The following is a 17,406-nucleotide window of genomic DNA, read 5'->3' as shown; positions in this document are numbered from 1 at the left end:
AGTATTCAAATATATGTTAAAGAGCTGATATATGATCATTTTAGGAGGAATAGAATTGTGTCTGACCTAGCATCCAGGAGCTTGGGATCCAGTGGCGGGTACATCGATCTCACAACATCGTCCACCCTAACAGTAGACAGCGAAGGAAAGAAACACATTACTGAAAACTCCATGTTAGATGAAGTCTTACCATACAGAAAGCAGTGAAAACATGTAACCAGTCCTCAGAGGGATCATAAGTGGAAAGGGTGAGCAATTTCAAGTTCCTGGATGTTAATATTTCTGAGGGTCTCTCTGGGGCCTGCCCAACATATTGATGCAGCTGCAAAGAAGGCTCTCTTCTCATTGTTACCCATCTGGAAGGAGGTACAGAAACCTGAAGGCACACACTCAGTGATTCAGGAATAGTTTCTTCCCCTCTGCTATCCAATTTCTGAATGGACATTGAACTCATGAACACTACCTCAGTACTTTTTTAAGTTTTTATTTGTGCACTACTTATTTAACTATTTATCTCTTTAATATATATATCCTTACTATATATTAAATATATATACTGTATATATATTTACTATAATTCAGTTTTTTTTCTCTTATTATGTATTGCATTGTACTGCTGCCACAAAGACAACAAATTTCACAACATATGCCAGTGATATTAAATCTGATTCTGACAATGATTTTAATGTGGGAGCAGATAAATGATTTTGATTATCCTCAAGCTTGTCCTATTACTGCTGTCCCATCAAGCAATGGAGATCCCTTAACTCCATATTCTGGAATCCTCTCCTTTATCATCTCAGCACTTGTATAGCTGAATCCTGTTGGACCTAGTACAACATCTTGCCATTCCTGGCGAATCATTAGTTGCTGGACAAGATATCATGACTGGTCTCTAAACAACAGCTTGACATTAGTCCACTTACTCCCGTCCTCCACATCTGCTAACATCCAGCTCCACTTCGCAGCCTGATTAATTTTGATAAATAACAAGCAAGTTTCAAAATGATTTTGATGTAACTGCCTATAATGATTTGGAGGCAGCTTTCTCCTCCCTGACATGAAATTTCTTCTTTACGTTAAAGTTTCAAAAATATTGCCATGATTCTCCAGAGAACTTTATTTCTGAGTGTTTTTTGTTTACTTTTTATTGTTTGCATGATTTTTTTTGGCATATTGGGTATGTGAAGGGCTTTTTTTTTTAAATGGGTTCTATTGGGTTTCTTTGTTTTTCTAGCTGCTTGTAAGAAGATGAATTTCAAGGTTGTACACATACTTTGTACTTTGAACTTTGTACTTAAATCCAAATCCATTGCACTAACTCAAATTCCACTACAAATGGTAGTTCCCTTCATCACCATATGTGTGCATTGCTGGTGTTCTGTTGTCTTTTGCTGGACAAGGCTCGCTCACCTTGGGCTAATCCTCTTTGCTACCACAATAATGTCACTCAGCCTGGCTGGCGATTTGATCTTTGCCCCTGATCCCATTGTCATGGCAACAAGTTTCTCAGTTAGAGTATGACATATCTGTAAAACAAAATGTAAATCCATCAGGATCAACATCAGTCTTTCTCAAACTGCCAATATATTTCAAAAACATTTCAAAACAAAGTTTGTCTTAGATATGACTGTGTGCATTTTTAACTGAAAGTATAGCTGGTTGTTTATTCCTCCAAGCTTTCAGCCAGTGCCAAGGTCTTCAAATTGCACTCTGCATTTCTGGACAACTTTCCTTACTGCTATCGGAATCAGAGGGCTCCTTCACAATCTTCCAACTCCTTTTCTCACTGCTGGAATACCCTTGCTTCATGGATGCCAGAGGCACAACAGATCAATGCAAATAATGTCGGGCCTGAATCATTTACATGCTTCCTCGCTCTTTGCAGTTTCCAAATTCTACTTTTAAAAAAAAACTTCAAAATTCTTCATTCATTTTCCTCTCAATCCTGCAGCTGCCAGCAATGAAATGAAAAAGAATTTGTGTTTACAATTTGACGTGTCAGTACTGCTTCCAAAAGGCATTTGACAAGGTGCCACAGAAAGACTGGTGCATAGATCCAAAGTCCATGGTATCATAGGAAGTGTGTCAGAATGGATTGAAAACTGACAATCTCATAGAAAACAAAGAGCTGGAATAAATGGGTCCTTTTCAGACTGGAAATATTGGAAGACGACCAAAATAAGTTTGCAATTGTTGGCTCTTTACATTAAAGACTTTCAGGCTTCTTGTTTTGTGGCTGCCTGTAAGGAGACAAGTCTCAAGGTTGTATAACTTATACATAGTTTGATAATAAATGTACTTTGAACTTCGCAGAAGGAACAATGGGTAAGTTTTCTAATCTTTCTAATGATATCAGAATAGGTGGAAAGCCCAGAGTCACAAGCATACTGTGATTCTGCAGTAGGATATAGATTGATTGATTGAGTGGAGAACAATGGAGTTTAACATGAGGAAGTGTGAGGTCATTAACTAGGTAAGAGAAGTCAAACTGACCATTATTATCTAAGTGGAGAGAGGCCATAAGGCTAAATGACCTTGGTGTTCCATGGCAAGAATCAGACATAGGACTAACAAGTACAGTAGTTAAGAAGGCCAACAGCATTTCAGCTTTCAAAGCAAATGTGTTGGAGTTTAAAAATAAGGAGGTTTTGTTGCAATATGTTGGTGAGGCCTCACCTTTATTTTAGTTTCAGTCCCCTTACCTAAAACACATAATGGCATTGGAGTTCATCTGGGCTTATTCCTGGGGTGAGATCATTGCCCTTCCAAGAGAGACTAAGTAGTTTTGGTCCATATTCTTATTTTTACGTTTGTATTTATTTACTGAGATACGGTGCTGAATAGGCCTTTCTGGCGCTTCAAGCCGCACCATCCCCCGATTTAATCCTAGCCTAATCACAGTACAATTTATAATGCCCAATTAACCTACCAACTATCCTTCTTTGGACTGTGGGAGGAAACCAAAGCACCTGGAGGAAACGCACGTGCAAACTCCTTACAGGCAGTGAACCCGGGTCACTAGTACTGTAAAGCGTTGGCTAACCACTACGCTACCGTGCCGTCCAATTCCTTGGATTTCCTTGGAGTTTAAAGAATGAGGAGTGACTTTATGCAAATAGAAGAGATCTTGTTAGAGTAGAGGTTGGGATGTTTTCACTAGCAGGGGAATCCTGAACATGGGATATAACTACCAGATGAGGGGTCAGACATTTAACACTGAGGGAAGTAGAAATTTCTTCTCACAGAGTGTGGAGAACCTGTGGAATTCTCTGCCTTAGCAAGTGGTGGAAGCTAATTAAGTAGAAGTTAAAGTGCAGGTGGATGAAAATGTGATTGACTGAGGACTAGAGGAGTCTATAGAAGAGAAGATGAGTCCAGGAGAGGTCAGCCAAGATCATACTAAATGGAAGGACAAACTAGAACGTCCAGAAGGCTTACTCCTTTTCCTATTTTGTTATGTTCTTGTGTTATTGCATAGCACTACAGAATTCCTGTTACATATTTTTCATTGCATAGTATGAAACAAAAAAACACAGCATAATGGATATAAGACAAGACATAAGAGCAGAATCAGACCATTTGGCCCATCGAGTCTGCTCCACCATTCACTCATGGCTGATCCTTTCTCTTTCCCTCCTCAGCCTCACTCCCCAGATTTCTTCCCGTAACCTTTGATGCCGTGACCAATCAAGAACCTGTCAATCTCCCCCTTAAATACACCCAGTGACCTAGCTCCACAGCTGCCTGTGGTAACAAATTCCACAAATTCACCACCCTCTGGCTAAAGAAATTTCTCTGCTTCTTTATTTCAAATGAACGCCCCTCTATCCTGAGGCTGTGTGTGCCCTCTGGTCCTAAATGCTCCCACCATGGGAAACATCTTTTCCACATCTACTCTGTCTGGGTCTTTCAACATTTGAAAGGTTTCAATGAGACCCCCCCCCCACCTTCTAAAATCCAGCGAGTACAGACCCAGAGATCAAACGTTCATCATATAATAAATCTTTCATTCCTTGAATCATCCTTGTGAACATCCTCAGAACCCTCTCCAATGCCAGCACATCTTTTCTTAGACAAGGAGCCCAAAACTGTTCACAATACTCAAGGTGAGGCCCCACCAGTGCCTTATAAAGCCTCACAGCAGCTATTGTTTGGAAGCCTGTATATAACTGCCATCAGGGTCCTTTTACCCTTGCAGTTTCTTTACTCAGCCCAAAAGGATTCAATATCTTCCGATTCTATAATTTGGGTTTAGGTGTCTGGGGCATGGGAATAGGAGGTGGACAGATAAATGCTCAATTGGGTTCTGGTGAGGAAGATCCAAGGGAAGACTAAGCATTAAAATGAATTGATATTTCTGTTGTCTGAAGATTGTTGCTTTAAGGGAAGGTTGAAAATTGTGGTTTCAGTCATTTGGGGAGGTGGTAGACAGGGATATTTTGGTGAAGGGGGTTCACAGATCAGTGAATGTATGTACGAGTATGCGAGGACTCTAAGGACAGAAGACTTTTCCTTTTGAGCATTCTGCCAGCGTTAATAAAACCTTACTATTCCAGAAATGTCCAATTTCAGGCACTCTCAGGATAATATGATTTATTCCCCTCACAATGGAGTATTAAGCAGGAATTACATCACCAATGTATATGACATGAACATCACAAAAGTCATGCGTGTGCAACGCAGTCAGGTAGTGCCAAACCAAAACTCTGAAGAGATTTGAAATGATCTGGAAGTTGTTTCAAGGGCATAGTGCAAACATCAATAGATCTATTTGAATTTTATGGCCTCATGGATTAAGTCAACAAAGCATAAACAAATGGGTTATTCCTGATCCTAAATAATGAATTTTGACATTTCATTTTGATTTCAAATAAACAATATCACAAATCTTACCTTGAGAATTTCAATGCAATGTGACACCAAGCCCCTAGAAAAGACAAGTTTACCTGTTACACATTTTCAACTGTAGCAGTCAATCAAAACACCAAACATTGTTTAAATCACTGTTAAGTTCCACACCATCTCACATGATATGGAAGTATAAAATAAAAACGGAAACAGGTTAATTCTGATGAAAGCATGTCACCCAGAATGTTAACATCCACAGATTCTGCCTGGCCAGCTGAGTATTTGTGTGGGATCTTCACTTTTTATTCCCATTTACAATATTAGTGGGACTCCAATGTTCAAAAGCCACTGGTTCAGAGAATGCAATTATTCTGGCATTAGGCACTATTGAAATCAAGTGATGAATAACTTTGAGTAGAAGACCACCTTCACTCTCAGCAGGTAATCATTCCAATCTTAATCAAAACTAAAATCATCTCTCACAACACACATCAAAGTTGCTGGTGAACACAGCAGGCCAGGCAGCATCTCTAGGAAGAGGCACAGTCTAAACTTCTTCAGTGTAGGCATTACAATCTAATGGGGTCCTGACGAAGGGTCTCTGCCTGAAACGTCGACTGTACCTCTTCCTAGAGATGCTGCCTGGTCTGCTGCGTTCACCAGCAACTTTGATGTATGTTGCTTGAATTTCCAGCATCGGCAGAATTCCTTGTGTTCACCTCTCACAAAATTATTTTATTCACCTCAAAAAATCTTCCACAAGTGTTCATACTTTTAATCACACAGTTTTCAGATCAGTATCATCTTGTTGTCAAATGTAACTCAACTCCATTAAAGAAGCTACCATCTGTATTAGCATGACCCTGTGGAAAGTCTACGCCAATGTGACAGATTGGACCAAAACAATGTACTGTCACTCCCTCATTTTTTGGTCACTCCCCTGTCTCAGTATATAAAAAGGCAAAGCAAGTGTAGGCCACCTGGCTCCACTATTCATGGAGGCCACCTTCCACCTCAGTGGCATGGTTAGAGATGTCACACACCTCCTAATGAGACATGGAGCCAGAGAAAGGAAAAATCAAATGGCAATTTGCCACTAAGGTTTTTTTTTAATCTCCTTAAGTAAGTCAACGAAAGAACTTTTGTAGGTAGTTTTGAGGAAGTAGACAGGCTCCAGAAGGACTTAGACAGATTAGGAGAATGGGCAAAAAAATTGCAGGTATATGAAATAGCGTCGGGAAGTGTATGATCATGTATTTCGGTAGAATAAATAAAAGGGTGGACTATTTTCTAAGTGCAGAGAAAATTCAAAAATCTGAGTTGCAAAGGGTCTTGGGAGTCCTTGTGCAGGATTCCCCAAATGTTAATTTGCAGGTTGAGTCTGTGGTGAGGAAGGCAAATTCGTTTCAACAGGACTAGAATACAAAAACAAGTTGAGGCTTGATAAAGCACTGGTGAGGTTTCACTTGGAGTATTGTGAGCAGCTTTGGACCCCTTATCTTAGAAAGGATGATCCGACACTAGAGAGGATTCAAAGGAGGTTCATGAGAATGATTCCAGGATTTAACTGCTTGTCATATGCCTGCTTCGCTGCCGCTGTTACTGTGAGATTGAGAATCTCCAGAGGGGAAGGCCCCAAATCCTCGGCTTTGCCTATTGCCTGTTGCTGGGGCTGGGGTTGAAGCGCTCGGCAGAGATGGTGCCCAGTGCTCGGTGTCGGAGAGCTGGTCGGAGGCTTGAAGTTTTCGGACAGACTCAGAGTCAGCTGTGGTCGGGTGCTTCCAGGGCGCTGCATCGGCAAGTTTGCGGCACTGGAAGCTCATGGCAGGGAGAGTTTTTCTTCCTTCAACCATCTGCGTGAGATGATGGGACTTTAGAGAGACTTTGAGACATTTTACCGTGCCCATGGTCTGTTCGTCTATCAAGTTACGGTATTTCTTGCACTGTTGTTACTATATGTTATAATTATGTGGTTTTTGTCAGTTTTTTTAGTCTTGGTTTGTCTTGTGTTTCTGTGATATCATTCTGGAGGAACAAATTGTATCATTTCTTAATGCATGCATTACTAAATGACAATAAAAGAGGACTGTGTGTCCTCATAATCTAATCTAATCTAATGAAGAGCATTTGATAGCTCTGGGCCTGTATTCACTGCAATTCAGAAGAATGGTGAAATGCAGAAGAAGAGTGGCTGTGGAGAAGATAATGGGAGAGTCTAGGACCAGAGGGCACAGCCTCAGAATAGAGGGGCGTCCTTTTAGAACGGAAGATGAGGAGGAATTTCTTTAGCCAGAGAGTGATGAATGGATGGAATTCATTGCCACAGGCATCTGTGGAGGCCAAGTCTTTATGTACATTTAAGGTAGAGGTTGATAGATTCTTGATTGGCCAGGGCATGAAGGGATATGGGGAGAAAGTTGAGGCAGTTGAGGCTTCCTCACTAAATATATTTAAGATACAGTTAGATAGATTTTTACATAGTAAAGGAATTAAAGGTTATGGGGGAAAGGCAGGTAGATGGAGCTGAGTTTACAGACAGATCAGCCATGATCTTATTGAATGGCGGGGCAGGCTCGATGGGCCAGATGGCCTACTCCTGCTCCTATTTCTTATGGCCTTATGGTCTTACATAACTAGGGTGCCTAAGAGTTTTGCACAATAATGTAGTAACTTTATGGATTACTCTGTACTACTGCCACACAAAAAAAAAACAAATCTCATGACATATGTGAGTGATGACAAACCTGATTCTGGTATGGGTCTCTATTGTGAACTGAGAGTGGGAAGGGGGCAGAAAGAGGGGAATCACAGTTGGGAAAAGGGCAAGGGAGAGGGGAGGGAGTGGGAAGCACCAGAGAGACTTTCTTTAATGATCAATAAACCAATTGTTTGGAATCAAATGACCTTGACCTTGCCTGGTGTCTCAGGGCTGGGTGTGTCTGCACCCACACCATACCACCCCCACGGCACTCCTTCTCTCCCACCTGCCCACACCCCTCCCGTAGCACTCCACCCTCACCATTCCCAACATCCTCTGTTCCCTCCAGCTTTGCAAACTCTCTCTCCACTCCACATTAACAAATAAAGTACTGAGCAAAATTTTTAGGCAACCTAGCTATCTAAATATATGCCAAAGACCTTTGCATAGTACTGCACATGCTGAAGCCTGAAAGGATCTGCTCCCCATTCACCAGAGCTATGCTTAACTTGCTCTCTTTAAGATCTCTGGGTTGACTGGAAATTCTATTGTACTTCTGTGCAAAATTAAAATGTGTTCTGGTATTAATTGGATTAAAAATCCAACAGTGCAGAAAATTTCCTGGTCCACCAGTTCCAAAGTCTAAGAGGTGCTTGGGATCTCATCTGACAGATGGTACCTCTGAGAGTGCAACTTCCTCTCCCCACTGCACTAAACAACTCCCCAACTATTCGGTGGTCATCTAAAAGCAGACAGGCACCTGGTCTTTGGTTAAAATCCCTTGTAGTAATGGATATGAATGTTTGGCAGCACAGTTGCACAGCGGTTAGCGTGACGCTGTTACAGCTCCGGGCTTTGGAGTTCAGTCCCAGCGTCCTCTGTAGGGAATCTGTATGTCATCCCCATGGAATTTGTGGGTTTTCTCCAGGCCCTCCAATTGCCTCCCACAGTCCAAAGACATACCAGTTAGTAGGTTAATTGGTCATTATAAATTATCACATGATTAGGTTAAGGCTAAATCAGGAGCTGTCGGGGGTTGCTGGGCTGGAAGGGCCTGTTTAGTGCTGTTTATCTAAATTTTTTAATTTATATATTTATTTGATCACTGTTCTTAGCACATTTAAAGAAAACTGAATGATTGGTTAATCAGACAACAAGGGGCCTGCACTCTATATACATACGAAGCATCCTCTATCCACTCTTCATTTTCCAGGATCGCCTCAATGTGAGGGTTGGTGATAACAACGTCATCCAGTTCCAGTTCTGAGGGCTCGCTCTGGGTCTCCATTGCTCCAATCAGGTCCACTGTTGGTCTGTAGGAAAAATGAAGCAGAAGTTAATACATGGCACCAAAGAACATGCGTTGGAGAGAACAAGTATTAATAACTAGTCTTTGATGTCTATCTGGGTGGAATGCGGTTGCTGAATTAGGAAGGGGGAAATTGGCAAGGATTCCAACACTATCTGGTGAAGATAAGCATGAAGGAGTTCGGTGCTTGCTGTTCTGGTTAACAACGGATGGTGCAATCCTGGTCATATTACGATCGAGGAACGTGTTTGTAGACCGGATATTGAACTTTTTGCTGTTGGACTTCGGCCACATTCCACCGAGATACAACACTGGGTGGCACGGAAGGTTGTTCCTGCCTGTGGCCATCGAACTTTGCAGCTTCTCCCGTGGAGGGTCAGACACCCTGAGTCAATAGGCTGGTCCTGGACTTATTTCCAACTGGCATAGTTTGCATTTTGTTGTTTGATTGTTTGTGGTTTTTGTATTGCTATATTTATGCTCTATTCTTAGTTGGTGCGGCTGTAATAAAACCCAATTTCCCTCCGGATCAATAAAGTATATCTATCTATTCACATCTGCAGATACAGTATATAAGATCAGATCTGGCTGTGGTTGAATATTTTTGTATTCTGATGCACTAATTATGCACAGTCAATTTTTGATCCTGGCAACTATGTAGCATGTAATCATTTTCAGTACTGCAAAACAGAGAAATTTGCCATATATCTGCAAATACTTATTTTCATCTGTTGCAACCCGACTCCCTCTGCTGGTCAAGCTTTCATTTGTTTGTTTATTGATTTATTTATTGAGATACAGCACAGAATAAGCCCTTTCAGCCCCTCAAGCCACACCACCCAGCAATTCCCGATTTAACCCTAGCCTAATCATAGCACAATTTACAATGACCGGAATATTCAAGGACATTTTCAACTGCTCACTGCTATGGGTGGAAGTTCCCACTTGCTTCAAAAAGGCAACAATTATACCAGTGCTGAAGAAGAATAACGTGATCTGCCTTAATGACTATCGCCCGGTAGCACTCACATCTACAGTGCTGAAGTGCTTTGAGAGGTTGGTCATGACTAGACTGAACTCCTGCCTCAGCAAGGACCTGGACTCATTGCAATTTGCCTATCACCATAATAGATCAATGGCAGATGCAATCTCAATGGCTCTTCACACGGCTTTAGACCACCTGGACAACACAAACACCTATGTCAGGATGCTGTTCATCGACGAAAGCTCAGCATTTAAAATCATCATTCCTGCAATCCTGATTGAGAAGTTGCAGAACTTGGGCCTCTGTACCTCCCTCTGCAATTGGATCCTCGATTTCCTAACCAGAAGACCACAATCTGTGCCAATTGGTGATAATATCTTCTCCTCACTGCCGATCAACACTGGCGCACCTCAGGGGTGTGTGCTTAGCCCACTGCTCTACTCTCTATATACACATGACTGTGTGGCTAGGCATAGCTCAAATTCCATCTGTAAATTTGCTGATGATACAACCATTGTTGGTAGAATCTCAGGTGGTGACAAGAGGGCGTACAGGAGTGAGTTATGCCAACTGGTGGAGTGGTGTCACAGCAACAACCTGGCACTCAACGTCAGTAAGACGAAAGAGCTGGTTGTGGACTTCAGGAAGTGTAAGATGAAGGAACACATACCAATCCTCACAGAGGGATCAGAAGTGGAGAGAGTGAGCAGTTTCAAGTTCCTCATTGTCAAGATCTCTGAGGATATAACCTGGTCCCAACATATCGATGCAGTTATAAAGAAGGCAAGACAGCGACTATAGTTCATTAGGAGTTTGAAGAGATTTGGCATGTCAACCAAGACACTCAAAAACTTCTATAGATGTACCATGGAGAGCATTCTGACAGGCTGCATCACTGTCTGGTATGGGGGGGGGCGGTGAGGTGGGGTAGCTACTGCACAGGATCGAAAGAAGCTGCAGAGGATTGTAAGTTTAGTCGGCTCCATCTTGGGTATCAGCCTATAAAGTACCCAGGACATCTTCAGGGAGCGATGTCTCAGAAAGGCAGCGTCCATTATTAAGGACCTCCAGCACCCAGGGCATGCCCTTTTCTCACTGTTACCATCAGGTAGGAGGTACAGAAGCCTGAAGGTACACACTCAGTGATTCGGGAACAGCTTCTTCCACTCTGCCATCCGATTCCTAAATAGACACTGAACCCATGAACACTACCTCACTTTTTAAATTTATATTATTTCTGTTTTTGCACAATTTTTAATCTATTCAATATACTTACACTGTAATTGATTTACTTATTTATTTATTTTTTACTCTTTTTTTTCTCTTCTACATTATGTACTGCATTGAAATGCTGCTGCTAAGTTAACAAATTTTACGTCACATGCCAGTGATAATAAACCCGATTCTGATTCTAATTACATGGCAACACATCAAAGTTGCTGGTGAACGCAGCAGGCCAGGCAGCATCTCTAGGAAGAGGTACAGTCGACGTTTCAGGCCGAGACCCTTCGTTGACTGTACCTCTTCCTAGAGATGCTGCCTGGCCTGCTGCGTTCACCAGCAACTTGGATGTGTGTTGCTTGAATTTCCAGCATCTGCAGAATTCCTGTTGTTTGCCTAATTACATGGCAGTTGTGCATCCGTTAGTCTGGCGAGACCATGGATCTGCGCCTGGAAAGTCTTGCTTCAGTCTGTGTTGGTAGAGCAGCGTCTGTCATGGCTGTAGAGGCCCACACGGGAGTGACAGTCTCGGCTGCAGCGACTGTACTTGAAACCACTATCCTCCAGTGTTGTCTTGGTGCTGTTTTTCCGACAAGTGTGCTTTTCTTCAGCAGCAAGCCTCAGCTTCTCTGCTCCTCTTTTTATATAGATATAATATATATATATATATATATATATATATATACACATATATATACATACACACACACACACACACACACATATATATACACACATTGACTCACTAATCCACCTGACAAGGGTGTACAGCAGAGACATTGGGATGTCATTTGGACTGGGAAAGTGCAGCCAGGTGGGAGTGAAAAGAGGCAAACTCATCAAGACTGAAGGAGTCAAGTTACCTGAAAGCCATATACCAAATGTACAGGACAGCTACAAATACCTGGGGATCCTGCAGGTGCATAGAAGCCATGATCAGGACACAAGGAAGGCTGCAACATCCAAATACCTGCAAAGAGTGAGACAGGTCCTAAGAAGCCAGCTGAATGGGAAGAACAAGATCAGAGCTATCAACACATTTGCCCTACAAGTCATCTGACACCCAGCCACAATAGTGCGTTGGCCAAGGAACCAACTGGAAGCCACTGACATCAAGACCCAGAAACTACTAACAATACATGGAGGATTCCATACAAAGTCCAATGTCAAGCAGCGTACACCCACCGGAATAAAGGAGGATGGGGGCTTGGAAGTGACAAAGCCACAGTCCTGGAAGAAATGTGAAACATCCATGAGTATGTCAGGAAGATGGCCCATGAGGATGATCTGCTAGGAGAACACCTCAGACAGCAGGCAGGGGATATGGAAATGGAAGTGGGTGAAGCAGAGCCAGAGGACCAGAGGACCAGAGGACCAGAGGCCATGGCAGGGCATGCCACTGCACGGGACGTACCATCGCCTGATATTAGCGGTGGTTGACTTAAGAAAGTCCTACCAGTAACTGGAAATGACAGCGCAGAGGCACTGCTCATGACTGCACAAGAACAGGCGCTGTGCATGAGCAACAGAAGCAGGAGTCTATCACTCTAGACAAGACCCAAGATACAGACAGTGCAAGGAATCTGCTGAAACCATAGCAGGTATAAGAGCGCACTTCCAGATACTGCACCAAACCGTCAAGCTCCCAGGCCTCCGGTACAGGATCCAAGATTGAGGGGGAAAATACATGTACACACCACCCATAGGGGGTGAGAAAAATATTAAATAGTTAAATTAAACAAGTAGTGCAAAAAAAGTAGTGAGGTAGTGTTCACGAGTTGAATTCCATCAGAAATCGGATGGCAGAGGGGAAAAAGCTCTTCCTGAATCATTGAGTGTGTGCCTTCAGGCTCCTGTACCTCCTCCCTGATGGTAGCAATGAGAAGAGGGCATGACCAAGGTGATGTGGGTTCTTAATAAAGGACGTCACTTTTTGAAGATGTCCTCAAGGCTGGGGAGGCTAATGTCCAGGATAGAACTGACTGAGTTTTCAACTTCCTGCAGCTTATTTCAATCCATGCAGTGTCCACCCCAACCCAACCCCCCACCATACCAGACAGTGATGCAGGCAGTTAGAATGCTCGCCATAATACATCTGTAGAAATTTGCGAGTCTCTTTGGTGACCGAATATCCTAAAACTCCCAATGAAATATAGCTGCTGTCATGCATTCTTTGTAGCTGCATCAATATGTTGGGAGCAGGTTAGATCCTCAGAGATCTTGACACCCAGGAACTTGAAACTGCTCACTCTCTCCACTTCTGATCCCTTTATGAGGATTGGTTTGTGTTCCCTCATCTTATCCTTTCTGAAGTTCACAATCAGCTCTTTGGTCTTACTGATATTTACCAAACACCTTTCAACAAGTTGATGTATCTCATGATGCCTTCTCGTCACTATCTGAAATTCTGCCAACAATGGTTGTGTCATCGGCAAATCTATAGATGGCATTTGAGCTATGCCTAGCCACACAGTCATGGGTGTAGAGAGTAGAGCAGTGTTTAACTGCTGCAAAACAACAAGTTCCATGTCATCTAATAAACCTGATTCTGACTGATTCTGTCCCATATTAATGTTTTGTTAAGTCAGATTCACTTGCTGCTCAGCTACCAATACCAATAGGTACAGGCTGGCTGTAAGTAAGAAATTCTGGCTTTAATTGAAGTTAGCCAATTGCTAGCTATTGACCCTTTGCTGACTGATCCAAATAATCAACAGAAAGCCACAGTGTGAAGCCATTGAAAGGAGGTGGTAACCTGAAGCATGTCTGCTGTCTGCAGGCTAATCATGCCATCGTGCCTTGAGATTCCTGCTCTGTGTCTGGGAACGTTCAAAATTAGTCCCATTGAAACTTATAGGCTGACATTGATTCTAACAGGCTGCCTCACGATCTGATATTGGGGAGGGGCGCAGGGGTGGGGGAAGCAGTACTACACAGGATTGAAATAAACTAGAGAGAGTTGTAAACTCCATTATGGGCAGCAGCCTCTATGTTATCTGGGACTTATTCAAGCACCTCAAAAAGGTGCTGTCCATCATTAAGAACCCCGAACACCCTGGACATGCCTTGCTCTCCTTGTTACCATCAGGAAGGAGGTACAGAATCATGAAGGTACACATTCAGTGATTTAGGAACAGATTCTTCCCCTCAGCCATTTATATATATATATATATATATATATAAATATATATAAAAATGTATTTACTATTATTCATGCAACACACATAAAAAATTGCTGGTGAACGCAGCAGGCCAGGCAGCATCTCTAGGAAGAGGTACAGTCGACATTTCAGGCCGAGACCCTTCATCAGGACTAACTGAAGGAAGAGTGAGTAAGAGATTTGAAAGTGGGAGGGGGAGGGGGAGATCCAAAATGATAGGAGAAGACAGGAGGGGGAGGGATGGAGCCAAGAGCTGGACAGGTGATTGGTTCATGTTTTTTTTCTATTATCGTGTATTGCGTTGTACTGCTGCCGCAAACACAAACTTCATGACATATGGCAGTGACATTAAACCAGATTCTGACTCTGAACCCAAACCCCGGGTACCTTTTGGAAGCAATATACTGCATGAAAGAGCAAAAGTAATTCTTCTTAATGGCAATTGTTTCTGCACTTGTAGAACTAGTCTACTATTTGACTTAAGCTTCCTGATTCATTGTTTAAGCAGCTGAAAACCAAAGCACTTAAGCAAACATTTGGCTAATGTTTAACACAATTTACTGACACCAAGCCTTAAGGTGTGGTCCAGTCTGTACCTCTCACTGCACAAGCACATCAAGCACTTTCTTTAACATAACAATGACACTTTAACCATCTTCAGGTTGAAATTTTGAAGTTACAAATGAGTTTTTCAAATTATTTTGCATTTTGTAAATACTGTAAACAGATATACTAATATATAAAATTGAATATGAGAAAGTCTGCAGATGCTGGAAATCGAGAGCAGCACACGCAAAATGCTGAAGGAATTCAGCAGGTCAGACAGCATCTATGGAAATGAATAAACAGTCTAAGTTTTGGGTCAAGATCTTTCAGCAGGAAAGGAAGTGGGGGAAGATGCCAGAAAAAGAATGTGGTGGGGGGTGGAAGAGGGAAGAATTACAAACTGCCCCTGTTGTGAAGCCAGGTGAGTGGGGGAGGGGGAAAATGAAGTAAGAAGCTAGGAGGCGAATGCTGAGTTCTTCCAGCATTTTGTGTGTGTTGCATATAAAACTGAACGCTCAAACTTCACAAAGTCAATGATAAATGCACTGACAGGCAGTGGGTATATGGCTAAATTAGATTAGATTATGAGAACACTCAGTCCTCTTTTATTGTCATTTAGAAATGCATACATGCATGAAGAAATGATACAATGTTTCTCCAGCGTGATATCACAAAAAACAGGACAAATCAAAGACTAACACTGACAGAACCACATAATTATAACATATACTTACAGCAGTGCAAAGCAATACCATAATTTGATGAAGAACAAACCATGGGCACGGTAAAAATAGTCTCAAATTCCCCAAGTTGATCGACTCCTGAGTCCCCGATAGTGGCGGCAAAAGGGAGAAACTCCCTGCCATAAACCTCCAGGCACCGTTGACTTGCCGATGCCTTGGAAGCAGCCGACCACAGCCGACACTGAGTCCATCCGTCCGAAAACTTTGAGCCTCTGACCAGCCCTCCGATACAGCCTCCCGAGCGCCATCCTCTGTCAAGCGCCTTTGACCTCGCCCCGTCCACTGAAACAAGCAAAGCCGAGGATTTCGGGGCCTTCTGCTCTGAAGATTCCGGTTACCACACAGTAGCAGTGGCAGCGAAGCGGGCATTTCAGAAGTTTTCTAGATGTTCCTCTGTCCTCTCACGTCTGTCTCCATCAAATCAGGATTGTGCACGGTCCCCTACTTGACAGATAACAGATATTCATCCCCGGAAAGGCCGCGCCCGCTGCCGTCGCACCACCATCTTCTCCTGATGATCATAATGTTGTAGTGTGATCTCATCAATTAGTACTTTGGCAATAATACATTGGAGCTTGTGGATTTTCCAGTGATTGCAGTCTCATACTTGCCCAATGGACAGTGAGAAAATTCATTTATATAAAGTCTTTCACACACTCGAGAGATATCCTTACAGTCTTGAAAGTCAAAGTCAAAGATAACCGCTGTGCTTAAGACAGAGGTTGATAGATTCTTAAACACAAAATACTCTGCAGATGCTGGGGTCAAAGCAACACTCACAACACGCTGGAGGAACTCAGCAGGTCGGGCAGCATCCGTGGAAAAGATCGGTCGATGTTTCGGGCCGGAACCCTTCGTCAGGACTGAAGAGGGAGGGGGCAGAGGCCCTATAAAGAAGGTGGGGGGAGGGTGGGAAGGAGAAGGCTGGTAGGTTCCAGGTGAAAAACCAGTAAGGGGAAAGATAAAGGGGTGGGGTAGGGGAAGCAGGGAGGTGATAGGCAGGAAAGGTGAAGAAGGAATAGGGGAAAACACAATGGGTAGTAGAAGGAGGCGGAACCATGAGGGAGATGATAGGCAGCTGGGGGAGGGGGCAGAGTGAAATAGGGATAGGGGAGGGGAGGGGGAGGGAATTACCGTAAGTTGGAGAATTCTATGTTCATACCAAGGGGCTGGAGACTACCCAGACAGTATATGAGGTGTTGCTTCTCCAACCTGAGTTTAGCCTCATCATGGCTGTAGAGGAGGCCATGTATGAACATATCTGAATGGGAGTGGGAAGCAGAGTTGAAATTGGTGGCAACCGGGAGATCCTGTCTGTTGTGGCGGACAGAGCTGAGGTGCTCGACGAAGCGGTCCCCCAATCTGCGTCGGGTTTCACCGATGTAGAGAAGGCTGCACTGGGAGCACCGGATGCAATAGATGACCCCAACAGACTCACAAGTGAAGTGTTGCCTCACCTGGAAGAACTGTTTGTGGCCCTGAATGGTGGCAAGAGAGGAGGTGTAGGGACAGGTGTAGCACTTACGCTCACAGGGATAAGTGCCGGATGGGAGATCCGTGGGGAGGAATATGTGGACCAGAAAGTCGCGGAGGGAACAATCCTTGCGGAGAGTGGAGAGGGAATGATGTGCTTAGTTGTGGGGTCCTGTTGAAGGTGGCAGAAGTGGTGGAGGATAATGTGCTGGATCTGGAGGCTGGTGGGGTGATAGGTGAGGACAAGGGGAACTCTGTCCCTGTTGTGGCGGGAGGATGGGGTGAGGGCCGAAGTGCGGGAGATGGAGGAGGTGCGGGTGAGGGCATCATTGATGACGACAGAAGGGAAACCACGATCCTTAAAGAAAGAGGATATTTGAGATGCCCTGGAATGGAAAGCCTCATCCTAGGAACAGATG

General features: G+C 43.3%; 1 protein-coding gene across 2 annotated transcripts in view; it reads right to left on the bottom strand.

The window, feature by feature from the left end:
• tmem98 (transmembrane protein 98) overlaps positions 1-17,406 on the bottom strand; it is a 64,852-nt gene that overhangs the window by 14,042 nt on the left and 33,404 nt on the right. For both annotated transcript variants that reach the window (XM_063037224.1, XM_063037223.1), the window contains exons 3-6: positions 8,731-8,862; positions 4,897-4,930; positions 1,414-1,529; positions 67-126 (exon numbers count right to left, since the gene is read on the bottom strand). In XM_063037224.1, the coding sequence (XP_062893294.1) occupies positions 67-126; positions 1,414-1,529; positions 4,897-4,930; positions 8,731-8,862 (342 nt within the window). The remainder of the gene's footprint in view (positions 1-66; positions 127-1,413; positions 1,530-4,896; positions 4,931-8,730; positions 8,863-17,406) is intronic.

The sequence above is a fragment of the Mobula hypostoma genome, chromosome X1 (assembly GCF_963921235.1).
Source record: "Mobula hypostoma chromosome X1, sMobHyp1.1, whole genome shotgun sequence".
Classification (NCBI taxonomy): Eukaryota; Metazoa; Chordata; class Chondrichthyes; order Myliobatiformes; family Myliobatidae; genus Mobula; species Mobula hypostoma.
The sequence above is the reverse complement of the archived record's forward strand: the minus strand, read 5'-3'. Positions and strand labels throughout refer to the sequence as shown.